Here is a 14,959-nt window from a genome sequence, read left to right as displayed (position 1 = left end):
ATGATCCCATGAGCTATTATTAACCTGTTTTTAGAAATGAGGACTTGCCCAAGGTCATAAGGTATTAAGAATTCAAAAAGGGGCACCTGGATGGATCAGGTCATGATCTCAGGGTCCTGGGATTGAGCCCCGCTTTAGGCTCCTTCCCACTCAGCAGGGAGTCTGCTTGTCCCTCTGCCCCTCCCCATGTTTGTGCTTGCTCTCAAATAAATGCAATCTTAAAAAAAAAAAAAAAGAATTCAAAAAGACATAGGAATTATGAGCAGGTGTAGAAATTCATTCATTCATTCAATATTTTATGGTTACTTACAAAGGGCAGGTACTATTCTAGGCACTTGGGCTATATTAGTGGAGAGGAAAGAATCTTGCCTTCAAGGAACTTGCATTCATTCTAGCAAGATGTTTATAGTGTTTGAGAAGGTGGTGAGTTCTGCAGGGGAGAAAGAAATCAGAGCAAGATATTGAAGTTGGAAAGTACAAGATTGGGGGGTGGTAATTAAAGAATACAGCTGAATTTAAGATATTTTTAGCGTGTTTCAGAACCCTAGCTTGTAAAAGGATAATTTAATCCAGTCACATATGTTTTGTGAATTGATACATTTAGTCTTCCTCCTGTATTGTATGCTTTCTGTTTTTTAATGTTTTCTTGATGCCTCCTTCCCTTACTTTTTGTTACCTAGTCCATTTTATTGTTACTTCTCTGTATAGTGTTTTGAAAAATATTATTCTACTGATGGCTACATTTCAATTATGTATATTCCACATTTCTTTACCAATCTCAAGCAGAGAAAATAAGTTCCATAAGGCAGTCTCTTTTACATGTCTTCTTCTGTATTCTATCTCTGTACTTAACACAATGGTAGTATTAAAATGTATCTGTTTTACGAGTGAATAAATTATTAGGTATTAACTACATGGTCATAATTCTGCTCTGGGGCCAAAGATAGACTCTGGGGAACAAAATAAAAATTATAAAGTGAATGCAGAGAAAAGTAGGAAAGAATTCTTCAGAGAGTGCCTCTATCCCAATCCTGACACTAATTTTGTGTTCTTAAAAACTTACCCATCCTCTTTGCACCTCTATTTTTCACTTGAAAAAATAAGGGAAGTGGATTAGAACAGTGGTTTGTTACCTTTTTATGAGTCACAGATCCTTTTGAGAAACCTATAAAGGGTATCACTCTTCTCCATAAAAGCTTCATACACATACATATCATGAAATATAATAAGTTGACGTGTTTAATGAATCATGAAAAGCTTTTAATGTATACATTGTAATATAATATGAAAATATCAATGAAATATTTTATAACATTTAAAGGCAATTAGATAATTCACACACAAAACACACACACACACACACACACATACAAAACCCTCTGCGTACTTCATAATAAATAAAGCTCAAAACTCTCAACCCAGGAGAAAGCATTTAACCAAAGTAAGAGACAAAAGATTTATAGATCTTGTGAAATGTTTTGAAATATTAAAGTCCAGTGTCTTCTTTTAAGTTCTCATAACATTTACTTCAGATAGGGATGAAGTTGTTTAAGCTTCGCTTTTCTTGACAAACCAATTCTGATTGGTCGACTGCATGTCTTAAGAGGTAGTACTCTTGAAATTCCATGTGAAAAATTACTACCTAAAATATAAGACAATAAAAGTGCATGAGGGAATAAAAATTACTTGTAGTTTCTAAGCTTAAAAAGTTTTACTTACTTATCATCATCATCTAGCAACATTTACTGAGTCACTGAGCTAAGTGCTTTAAATACATTAGTTTACTTTTCCTATCTCCATTTTTAAAATGTGAAAACCTCAGCATAAACAAAGTTAAGTAACTTTCCCACATAAAATAGCAACTAAATAAAATCGGCATTCCAGTCAGGCAGTTTGACTTAACAACAACAACAAAAGTCTACAGTTAACTTGGTGTTGTGGCTTTAAAAACCAAGTCATTTTTCTATTAGAAGCTAAACAGTAGGCTATACTGTTAGTGATTTCATTTGGCTTCTAATAGAGATTATTATCAACAATAGTGCACAAATGCATTTCATCTATTATGTATTAATGGAGGGCTCTGATTTTGAAATTTTAATTTAACATCATACTATCATATTCAAAAAAGTTCAAAACATTTCATGGACAACAATCAGTTGACCAGACAGGTAGGATCAACTATTCTTGATAATGAAATACAAAAATATCCCTAATTTTCAGAGCGCTTTAAAAAAAAAAAAATAGTGAAGTACATCTGTAAAGCTAAAAATGTATCAAGCTTTAAGCCAGCTTTAATGAATTAGTATGATCTTAATATAATAGCACATTTTACTAAAAATGGTGTAATCAACCTAATAATAATTCTGGCAAAAGATAAACAGCATGATTTCTACTAAGCTGAACCAAACAGAACCTGTGTGTCTACCTATGTAAACATTAATGAAATAAAATACAAAGTTTAACTATAGGTAAATAGGGAGAAAACAACTTACCACAAAAATAGCTATAAATCAGCTTATGATAATTTGTTCAACATTAAAAGTATAAAGTTAATTATAAAAATAAGAGAAAAAAGCATACTACTAGTTTTTTCAATTTTTAAAGAATAGGGGATTGTCCAAATAAAACAAAATTGTTGGATCATTTCTGATACACTAGATTTGTTTATAAATTAGATAATTTCAGCAATTTATGCTAAGTGGGCTTCTTCATTATGAGATTATTATTTCAGAACAAAGCCATGATTAGTCTATTTGATTACTTTTTCAAAGAATAGTTTTCCTCTTTCATGGTCTAATATGACAGATACTTCTGGTAATTTTGCAATGGGTAGGAAATCACCAAACCCATTTGTGTCAACAGCAGGCCCTTGCAAAGCATATGTCCTTAAACAGTCATCAGGTTGTGGCTATAAGGATACGCTTGTCTCCTTGGAATTCCTACCTTTTATAAATAAGTTGTGATCCCTTTTATTATTACTGTACACCAGATTAATTTATTGCTTTGTACTACTTAACAATTGCAAACATTCAAGCATACTACCAGAAATTATTCATTTTAAAAATCAGTGTCAACTAATTGAACTTAAATACATTAAAAAAATCAGTATTTAAAAAAGCCATAAAATGTATTAGTAATCTTTTAGAAATAATACTAACTCAAATGTTTTCTAAATCCTTGCAAGTCAAAATACAGTCCATAGGCTAGCAGCATCTACATTTGCCAGGAGCTTGTTGGGAATCAGAATCTTAGGGCCTACCACACAAAAGAATCAGAATCGCTGAACAGGACACCCAGGTGATTTGTATGCACATTAAAGTTAGGGAAGTTTTGGTGCTAAATGATATATAAAGCACCTGGTGCACTGACTGGCTGGCATATTTCACATATTCAAAATAATTTCAAACTACTTGCATTTTCTACACCACAGAGAAGGGAGAGAGAGTCAGGATGCACTGGAGACATTACTGGTAGAAATTTAACTGGAGGCAGCATGATGACAACTGGATAGGCATCAAAAACATTTCAGCATCAGGATGGAGCCAACCATTTCCCAATGCCTTTAAAATCACGCTGCATAAGCAGTCACCCACTCTACCTGGGCAGAATTAGTCCAGGTTTACTAGCCCCGCTTTCCGCCATTTCCCAACTTTTTCCTTACACTATGGATTTTAACAAGTCTCAGAAAAATTACTCCATTTGTATGGACTTTGAATGTAAATCCAAGATGACTGTCTTAACATAGCACTAAATAATTTTGGCTGTCCATATTATTTTTCATATTTCATGACCTTATTTTTCATATTTCACGACGAGGCTCTTTTTCTTGTGAAGGCACGATAGAGTATTATGGGTTCAGATATTCCTAACAAATGTAACACTTCTTTTCCAGTTTGTGCACATACTTCAATTTTCCTCATATATCCATTCCATTATTACAGGTATGACCATGATGACAATGTGAGTATGAGCTCCCTAGTCTTCCTCCTTTCTATATCAAAATACATTCCTAAACCCAATCCCTTCCTTTCTGTTTGTCCTAGAAGAAACAACCTGTATCCTTTCCAACCTAATTCTACCACTCTGCTTTGAGTCTCATAGAGTATTGTTCTCTCAATTATTCCCTTTATTCAGGGGAGAAGAGACTACCTAGGGGCTTTTGACCTTCCAAGGAATGGGATTAATTTTTAAGATTATCTCACTGTAAACTAAGAAAAGAGAAACAGATACAGTTCTGAAGTGACTGAATAAAGGTATTGGTGAGAGCGTCTTACTGATGATGAGAGGCCAGGAAAAATATTTTGAGAAACGATGCATGACTGAAGATGTTTTGGTAAATATATTTCACCTACATCATTACTCTTTCTAGATCTAGTCTTGTGGTGTAATACCAGCAATTTCTGACCATGAAATGAAGACTTAGTCATTTAGAAAACAGTTTCCTAATTTTAACCCTACCCCTACCTCAGTCCCATTGGTATTACAGGTTAAAATGGATATTAGACTTAGTGTGTTTTATTCAGGTGTCATAGACCTTTTAGGCAAAGGATAAAGTTAGTTGTTCAACTTCTCTTTAGTTTTATTTTTTAGTACAAATCAAAAGTTTAAATGTCATAGTCATAGATCATGTTAATATATCTAAGTGATAATAATTTTTTTAATTACTAAATAAAATATCCATATAGAGAGCCCCATAATAAAGAATAGAGAACATAGATAATAAATATGTAATTGGGGATAACATCTCATCAATGAAAATCCAACTTAGATAAATGCCTTTTTTGGTTTTGCCAATTAATGTTACACACATTACATGTATTTATTAGACCAAAAACAAAACAAAACAAAACAAAAACCTGTCTTCATCACATAGTTATTGCAATGCATCACTGTAAATACTGAAACACAGTTTTGTAGAGCACGTTTCCCAGTAACATTCTAAATGGCATTTTAATTTTTACCTGATTTTTAACTATTGGAATTTGCATCAGTAAGCTATTGATGGTTACAGAAGTGATAAATCTTTGTATTTATCTTCTAACAACCTGAGGATATTCTCCTCGTGCTAAAAATACAAAATGCAATAATCATCTTAGAAGTTATTCTAGAAAATAACCAAAAATCTTACCTCCTTTCAGTAAATAATTAAATTTTTCCTCAAGTTCGTCAGAGAAAGAAGCAGGCCTTTTAGGTGAAGGTGTTTTACAGTCTGCGAATAAAAATCAGTATGTTACAGCAAAAAGTAACTTTTACATAAAATGTTAATACTATAAACAAATTACTTTCTCGAAAATATTTCCTCCTGTTGGCTTCTAATATTTAGATAAATGAAGCAGGACTCATCAAGGCTCCTTTTAAAAATTTCATCACTTTGTGACCTTCAACCTCAGGATATTATTTAATGTTTGATCAGCCTTTCATGGGAAAATAATGTGCATCAGTAAATACTGTCTTACTTTTTACCTCTCTCTCCTTTTTTCAAAAAATTATATATTTGGCCTACACAGAAAAAAAGCAGCAATTTTTTTTTTATCATGAGAAAAAGGCATTTTAAAACTAATTTCATACCTTCCTTGGAACTAGAATAAATTTTTTCTTCCAGGGTTCTTAGACAGCTATATTCATTTGGAACTTCCTGCTCTCCATGATCGGGTACTGTTTTCCATTTAAATAAACTCTGGTGTCTTTTAGGCATATTAGGACATGTTATAGCATCACAGAGCAAAGAAGACTCACATATTTTGTTGACTGTAACCATTTCCAAATCTTTTTTTATCTCCGTTTTTACCTCCTCAATATCACTATTTTCTCTAAAGTAATTTTCTTGCCCATTGTTTGTTTCCACAGCGCTTAGAATTTTGCTTTCCTTAGTGATTTCATGAAACATATGAAGTTCTTCAAGTACTAAATCAAATTTACTCTTCATCTCAAAATCGTTCACTGTTGTCTGAGCTTGTGTTGATAAACACTCAGCAGTTAAGTCCTGAAAACATTCATTGTTCCCTAGACTCAAATCAGTTTCAAACTGATGATTAACACATTCTGTAGAATCTTTCTTCGGATGAAAATGCTTTGAATTAGCCAACTCACTGTCTTGCAAAACACTCTCATATTCATTTCTGTCAGCTACATTATTTTGATTAACATATTTAATTTCTTCCACATTTACTTTTTTATTCATTAATGAAACTGGTTGCATAGAAAACATGCCATCCATTGAATAAAAATTATTTTTCTCTTCCTTTTCTATCTTAGTATCTTTGTTAACTTGGCAACTGTTTGTTAAACTTTGTGCTGTGACTTCTACTTCCGCCTTCAAAATTGAGTCGTGTTTTTTTCCTTTGACTTCATTTAGCAAGCTCCCAACATTTAACACTTCAGTTAGAGTCCTAGGATTGGTTTGTTCACTATGTTTTAAGTTGTGGTTTGTTGGTATGGCCTGTTGCCTAATATTGAAGAAATCTTCAAATACGCACTTAAAATTAAAGCTACTGATCTTAGTATGCTCCTGTTTTCTTTCAGTATCTAAATCTTGGTTGTACATATTTATCTCATAAAATTTTTCATTAATGTATCTATGGTTGTTCTGTATAAATGGAGAACCAGATTTAACATGTGTTTTAACAGCGTTAGGACTACAGTGAGCCCAATTTTCCTCATTTATGAATTGTCCAGGACAACTCTTATTCTTGTAAATTTCTTTTGTCAAAGAAATTTCATCCACATCATCAAAATCCATTAAAAGAGGAATTTTTTCATATGTTTCAAAAATTGGGAACTGTTTGTTTTTAGTTGTCAGATGGAAGGAATTGATAGTTTTTTTCTTAGACTTTTCAAAAACTTGATCAGTTTTAAATAACTTTCTTTTTTCTAACATAGGTTTCATATCTTCTAGTAGTCTTGAAAAAGTTAAAATCCTTACGAGCTTTACAGTATGATTTTCCTCTATAATATTTTTTGAATAATGCAAATGCGCTATCCATTTGACAATGCATCTCTCCTCTAATTTAGAATCATTTTCAACTCTTGTTAAAGAGTCAAACTTACTGAGCAAAGAAGCTATGTTGTTTTTCAATATGCTATTTAGAGGTTCTGAAACACTGCTTTGTAAATATATGCTTAACATAGTCTTTCTATTGACATCCATATTCTTAATTATTAGATTTTGAAGATCAATTTGCTTTTTATCCTTGAAAATTTCACACCAGGTTAAAATATTATCATCTTTTTGATTTTCTGAAGTATTTTCATGAAAAGAAAAAATTGCCATAATGAAACTTCCAAAAACATTGCTTAAATGCAAGTCTTTTTGTGTAGTACAGTATCTTAACTCTAGCATATTATTGTTTTCTCCTTTACCATTTAACCAAAAAAAAATTTTTAAAGCCTTTCGGCTACCAAGTGTTCCTATCATGAGAGGTTTTGATTGTTTTTCATGTGTATTCCTGGCTTTTGTATAGTGATAATCTTTGCTTAAAACATCTATTTCTAATAATTGTAGAAAATTCAATTTTTCTCCAGTTTTCTTAATATTTTCACTTTGAGTCTTGTAATTATCCATAATCCAACAACTTTCCCTCTTTTTTGCCAAAACCTGTCTAATGTTACAGTCCTGGCTTTGAGATTTTTCTAATCTGGTAAATATGTAAATGTCCAGGCATGTTTCTACTTCTCCCAAGTTTGCATTCCCTAGTATTATAGTGAAATTCTTTTCAGACTCTGTTACATCAGTTATGATACTACTGTGGTTGTAGTAGTTTAAACTGATCAAGTCTTTTTTTCTCACACAAATATTTTGGTTGCTGAGTGACTGGTGGTTACTTTCATAGCATGCAGAAAAAATATTTTCCGCATCGGCATCCACAATGTTTTTACCATCCTGTAACTTTTGCTTCTTAACATCAGGCCTATTTTGGGACCAGTAAATGTTTGTGAAATCCCTAACATATGCCTCGTTTTTGTCATTCTTTTTCTTCGCTATTTCCTTTAAATAGACAGAGGACATTTTGCTATTTAAATCAGTTGGAAACTCAGGGATACTTATTGTGCTGCCATCTCTAAAATAGCTGGGTTTGGCAATTTCTATGCTGGGCTGGTTTTGAGATTTTGATATATTTGGTGTAGATGTTGAAATGTTATTTTCTTTTTTATTTGATGGCATAACACTGTCAGCTTTACATCTGTTCTTAATATCACGAACTGTTGATTTGGTTTCCTTGCAAAACGTAACATCCAAAAATAAGTATTCTCTCTGTTTTACATAACTATTGTCTTCCTGAATATTGTCTCTCCCTTGGACTAAATATTGTTTTCCATCCGCGTTTTTAACTCCACGTATATCGTGTAGAGAGGCGTTGGGCAGAAGCGAACCGACCTCCACTTCAGCTCTATCACCGCAGTGCACACTGAAAACCTCTTTGTCATACAGCCCTGCTTCGCAAGACCTTCCGGAAGCCCTCAAACCAGAATCAAAACTTTGTGAGGGGAAAGACTGCAAACAACTGTTCATCTCAAATTTGCCGTTTTGGCATCTCAGATTACATATCTGCTCCCCACTGACTGGCTTCTCCACACACGAGTCTGCGGAGTGATCAAAAATCACATTAGTTGAAACAAGGAGCGTCCTGAAGGGCCTGGGCGACAACTGCCAGGCTTTTTCCACCTCGGACAAGCGAGGCACCAAAGGAAGCCTCCACTCCACCTCAGAGGCACTGCCAGGTTCCTTCAGACGGGGCCGCTTACTACTGGGTGGTTGGGAATCAGGGTCCTCGGGAGGCGGTAAAGAGGACCTGAACTCGGCACCCCGCGCCGTGGAGTGCGTGAGCGACATGACAGCGAACTGAGGTGATCTGTCCGAGGTTCCTGTCGGGCTGGTTTTTAGTAGGCTCCGGTGGCTCCGCCTCACCCCCACCCCTCAAGCCCCGGTCACGCCCCTGACACGCCCCCTGAGGCTGGTTTAGGCCCCAGTCTCAAGGAAAGCCCCGCCCTTGCCCCGCCCCAGCCCCGCCCCAGCTATCAGGCCCTGCCCGCCCCCACTCTACCTTAGGCCCGCGAGCTCGGGTGGACTCTCTCTCCCTCAAAGTAAAACGCACCCGGGGCCGTTACGTTGTCTATTTTTAGCGCCTCTTGCTGGTGCCTGGACTATAGCGGCTCTAAATATTTTCTTCCCTCTGGTAGAATTAAGGGAAAAGTCAGAATCTCTCTCTCTCTCCCTCTCTCTCTCTTTGAGAACAGAAACAACTTTGTTTTTAAAATTCTAAAATTCTGTTTACCTCAGAAGCGGCTTCTCCACAGTTGCTCTAGAGCATCTTCTCCAGTGTAGTTTTGTGAGCACCGGACCAAACCGCTCTGTGTCAGGAGTAACTTTTAAAACGCTCTTAATCATACCGGTGGCATTTAAAATCAGATTTCCACCTCACTAATAAGGTGTGTTTAGGGGAAAGAAGGGACTGGTATTTAACAATCTGAATATTTTAGGGAAAAAATGTGTGGAAATAATTATCCAGATAATTACTAATCTTCACTTTAAAACAGTAGAAAAATCGTTTTCATATGTGCTGTGGGATTTCCTTCCCGAATATTATGGATAAAATAACTTAAAGATAAAAATTATATTTCAACTATTCCAGTTATTATAAGCATAAATAATGATACAGTTCCGACTCCTACCTAATAAATTGTGTGGACGTTATTTTTCTTTTTCCTCTGTCTTGAGAATATTTATTATTTCAAGTCAGTTCTGATTTTTTGTCAATTCCATAAGAAGAAAATGATTTTCAAAATGTTTATTTTATTAAGAAACATGTGATTACTGTTCAGTCATCAAAAACCTCAATCCCCTTGATGATTGTTTCAAAGTTGGTCAGTTTTATGTTCCCTGGTTAAAATTATAAGAACCACAATAATGTGCAAGAGGGATACTAATTTTAGAACCCATGGGAGCATATATGGCAAGATATGACTAGCATACTACTTTACATAATAAGATGTTCATCAGCCTCCTGTCTTGTAAATACTCTTAGATATATTGTGATTTCAATTCTGGGTATTTGCTATTACTTTGGCTTGTAAATTCCTCCAGAGAAATGTTTGCTTGAATTTGTAGAAAGCCTTGCATTATAAGCACTTCATCAACACTAACAATAAGAACGTGGCAGCTGTTCAAATTATTCATCAGTGAGTTCTCAAAGTGCTACTTCTATGTATCTTGAATCCCATTCCTTTTTTTACCTCAGACTTTCCACAATTCTACATTCCATACTAATGCAATCTGTTCTATGCTTGTGATCAGCCCGTAAGGACTGACTTGCTTAGCTAACAGTGCACTAACAAAGTTATCAGGAACAAGCTATCTTTTCTTTCTTTCTTTTTCTTTCTTTCTTTCTTTCTTTCTTTCTTTCTTTCTTTCTTTCTTTCTTTCTTTCTTTCTTTCTTTCTTTCTTTCTTTCTTTCTTAAGTAAACTCCATCCCCAATGCGGGGCTCAAGCTCATGACCCCAAGATCAAGAGCTGCGTGTTCCACCAAGTCAGGGAGGTACCCCAAGAACAACCTTTCTATTAAATGCCATAGCTTTGTGATTCTAGATTGATCTGTAACTTGGTGTTTGTTTCTTCATCGTACTAGTTTTCCAGAAACATACTCTTTTTTAGATCTCCATCACACCATTATTTAAAAACTATGGATTCTTTAAGGACTAGAATTCAAATAAAACCCAGAAGTATTAAATTTAATTCAACAGTTGTTCGAGAACTAGGTCTAAGACCCTGTTAGGTGTACAGAAATGTACAGGGTTTGTTGGGGTTTTTTTCCTATCCCAAAGAAACTTCTAGCAATGAAGACAGAAAAAAGAAGTCTTTTTTTTGCACGTACTTATTTAAACATTGCACTAATGACCACTGTCATTTCAATCAATGCTTGTTGAAACTATTATGTGTTTTTGCTTTATTTTTTAAATGCTACCTTGAAAACACACTAGTTATAAGTGAGAAATGCAACAAATGTAACTCATTAGAATCAAAAATATAAATGAGGCTTGTTCGAATCTTATCTACCCTTCAAAGCCCATTTCAAATGTCACATATTTCTAATCAACTTACCTGCCTTTTCTTTGACAGCTCCTACCTCCTTAACAACAGTAACCTGAGCTTTAAGGACAGCACCGGCCCTTCCTTTCAGGTTGCTGTCTTATTATAGTCCAGATCTGAATGAATGAAAGAATGAATGAGCTCATGAAGTAAACCCCATACTGAAAATATAACACAAGCTCCCCTTAGAGTTAAGTCAGCAATTCACTCAGTACCTCAGAATGCTTAGTCTTATGTCCTTAGCATGGTATGCCAGATCTTCACAACTAGGTCCTACCTTACATTTTTTGGCTTCATTTTTTTTTTTTTTTTTACAATTTGCACTGTGTTGTCAACACCAGGCTGTTTGTTGTTTTCTTGCTTTTCCAAGCATGTTTTCAATGTCCTTCTCTTTCTCCACCTGACAAGTTCCTATTCAGCCTTAAAGGGTTCTACTCAAAAGTGACTTCCACTGTGAAAGCTGTACCTCCTCCCTACTCTATCCAATCCCTAGGCAGAATGACTTGCACCCTCATCTGTGTTCCTATAGAACTTTATTTTTAACTGTACTATAACCCTTAAAACATCTTACTGTATTGAGTTGTTTACATCCTCTCCACCAGACTCTATGTTAATCAGGACAAAGATTTATTCACTTTTAAATCCCCAGTGCCTCACACTAAGTACTTCAGTTAAGGAGAAAAAAACAAAACAAAAAAACCCCAGAATATTATTGTTACTATACCTTTACCAATCCAAATGGGTTTAGTGGTGTCTTAAGAGTGTCTTAGCTTATTGTGTTTTGGTTTTGGTTTTATATGTTAAAAATGGAGACATGCTTGAGACTATACCACCCTCAAGGCCAAAAATTGACTTTAAATATTACTGGTTTTAACTTTATTTAAGTTTTTTATTTAGTTATTTGAGAGAGAGAGAGAATGAGTGGTGGGGAGGGGCAGAGGGAGAAGCAGACTCCCTGCTGAACAGGAAGCCCAATGCTGGGCTTGATCCCAGGGCCTGGAGATCATGACCTGAGCCAAAGGCAGGTGGTTAACTGAGTGAGCCACCCAGGCACCCAACATTCTTTAATGGTAGGACCAGATATTTGATGAGGCAGTTTTTCTCTTTTATGTCTTTTAATAAATTATACACATGATGAATAAATATGCTAAACCTAAAACTTTCAGACTAACAAGATAACAAATATTTTTTAAAGACTTAATAAGAACCACTAACAAAAAAATGTAAACCAAATACAGGGGTTAGAGAGGAAAATATCATCACTGCTAAAAATATTTAAAACAAATATGGCTGTATGTAACATAACATAAATAAATAAATAACACATTTATCAAGTCACTAAGAAGCACTAGGTGGGAAAATATTTCAGAAAACCATGATGGCGTGTATACCCGCATGTGCAATTAATCGTTCAGCAGAGCACTAATGGTAATTTATAACATAAATATAATCTTAAATGAGATAATGTATGTGCAAATACTTTAAACTATAAATCATCGCATTATTCTCAATTTTCTTTAATGACATCATTATCTACCCAGTCTCCTAGCCTAGAAACTCTTAGTGTTCTTAACTTTTTCTCTTTCACTCTTTCCCCCAAATCCAACCCGTATGTAGACATTCATCAAATCATGTTAATTTTACATCAAACATGACCTAAAATTAATTCTCATTCTTTATCCATTTTATCTCAGCTTGATTCTAGGCCCTCATCATCTCTGAGAATATTGTAATAAACTAATTTTTTATTAGTATCCCCTCAACTTCTACCCAACACTACTATAAGCTTTTTTTTCTTAAAATATTAATCATGTTATTACTTCCTTAAGAACTTCTTTCGATTCTTTGATACTTACAGAATAAAATACACACTCCTGAGTTGGACATACAACATTCTTTATAGTTTATATCCAAACAGTTTTTTCAGCTTCTGTGTCTACTTCCAAAACACAACTTTCTTTCCTGCAGTACCAAACTTCTCACCTTTCCTTAAATATAAAGGCCCTTTCACAATTTCAGTCTTGGGCATATACTGGTTCATTTGCCTTAGGTGTAGGGGCAGGCCTTACTTGAAGTCTTGTGAAGTGATTCCAAAGTTTACAGCCATCTTGTCTCTTTAGACACCCACAGTTTTATCTGCTCTCCCTTCTTTTTCATTTTTAAATCTTACCTTATTAATGTACTATTATATTTTCTGCATGTTTAGCTAGTCAAAAATAACCTTTTTCTTGAGCCCTCACTGTTAGAAAACCAAGTGGGAATGTTCAGCTACTTACAACATCCATTTGATGTTCTAATAAATTTCAGCATCAATTAAAAGATTCTTTGTTGCTGAAATAAAAGCAAGAGTCTGTATTATTTTTGGAATTCATGCAATTGTAAATAATAGCTCTTTTAAAAAGTAATTGTGAATTCTTTTCAATTAGCCTTCCCCAGAAATCTTTTCAAGATTTTGGGATGGTAAAATTTCTATCATCTTTTTTTCATTATACAAACTTATAATCACTTAGATTGCTTTCTTTTTTTGTACAGATTTTCTGCTGAGATTACTTTGTTTTGATTGGTTGCACAATAAATATTTAGGTGGACATTGCAAATTCATAGAACTACCATTTACCTCCACCTTTTAAGGAATTACATACATTTGCATTAAATACAAAATACATATACTATGAAAACTATGTTAACCATAATTTAATTTTTTTATCCCAAAAGAAATACAGAATAGTGTTTGGGTAAATAGGTTTTGGCATCAAATTGTCTGTGTGTGAATCTATGCTCCACTTCTTCCTATCTGTGTAATGTGAACAAATTGCTTAACCTTTCTGAAATACAGATTCCTGTAAGTGGGAATTATAAAATAGAACATACTTCATAGGCTGTTGTGTAAACTAAATGAAATACACCATTTAGATGAGTGTTTGACATGTAAGTAGGTGTGCATTAAATTTTTTTAAAGATTTTATTTATTTATTTGTCAGAGAGAGAGAGAGCACAGCAGAGGGAGCAGCAGACTCCCCACTGGGCAAGGAGGAGTCCGATGTGGAACTCGATCCCAGAACCCCGGGATCATGACCTGAGCCAAAAGCAGATGCCTAACCGACTGAGCCACCCAGGCATCCCTAAATTTTTTTAAAATTACAATAGTTATTATTAACATCAAATTAGCAATGTGCTGGGCTAGCTCCTACGGGTTCAGATGAACTGACTGTCAGCATCTCTTCCCAACCACACATTTCAGAAATTTTATGTGAGTACCTTGGATTTGGACCATGAGGGAAGTACTTACATCACTGAAACCAGCAAATATCACAAATCAGGGTTTGCTTGTTTGTTTCTTCCTTTCTAGAAAGCCAGTTGTTAAACAGTTACTGGTGTAATACTGAATCAAATTCTATCTTCCAATAGTTCAGATACATTACTGTGTAAATCAGTTCTCACTACAGAATTGCAGCTGTAGCCAGCCAGGTAGTTTTTTGTATCTTGTCTGACTAAGGTCAAAAACAATTTGACAAACTCTATATTGATGTCAGCACATATTGTAAAAATCGTATGTAAAAAACAAAACAAAATTATATTAGTTTGTTTTAATCTCCTTTGATACTTTTTTATGAGTGGAGAATCCAGAATTTGCCACAAACAAGAAAGTATCTATTTCAATATTTTAAGTTTGCTCATAGTTCTATGATTTCAAAATGGAAATATGTTTGGTTCAGGGAAAAGTAATGGATCAAAAGAATGTTTCTTCCATCATTATCTAGAGCAGAGTGTAGTCACTCCTTACTATCAATCAATAATCATTGACAACTGAATAATAGCATAGTTTTCAAAGTACTTTTAGTAGATGCTCTCACTTTTAGTGATTTAACTCTCCT

At 34.5% G+C, this 14,959-nt stretch overlaps 1 protein-coding gene across 1 annotated transcript; it reads right to left on the bottom strand.

Annotated features, from left to right (window-relative positions):
* Window positions 1-1,486: 1,486 nt before the first annotated feature.
* RAD51AP2 (RAD51 associated protein 2) lies at window positions 1,487-8,877 on the bottom strand. Its single transcript, XM_006732983.2, is given in 4 exon segments — window positions 1,487-1,526; window positions 1,528-1,642; window positions 5,129-5,209; window positions 5,569-8,877. Coding segments are annotated over 4 exon segments (3,498 nt in total). The 5' UTR covers window positions 8,831-8,877.
* Window positions 8,878-14,959: the final 6,082 nt, after the last annotated feature.

This window comes from Leptonychotes weddellii, chromosome 10 (genome assembly GCF_054177405.1).
Source record: "Leptonychotes weddellii isolate Sample4059 chromosome 10, ASM5417740v2, whole genome shotgun sequence".
Taxonomy (NCBI): domain Eukaryota; kingdom Metazoa; phylum Chordata; class Mammalia; order Carnivora; family Phocidae; genus Leptonychotes; species Leptonychotes weddellii.
Note: the sequence above shows the minus strand (reverse complement) of the source record. Positions and strands in the feature narration are given on the sequence as shown.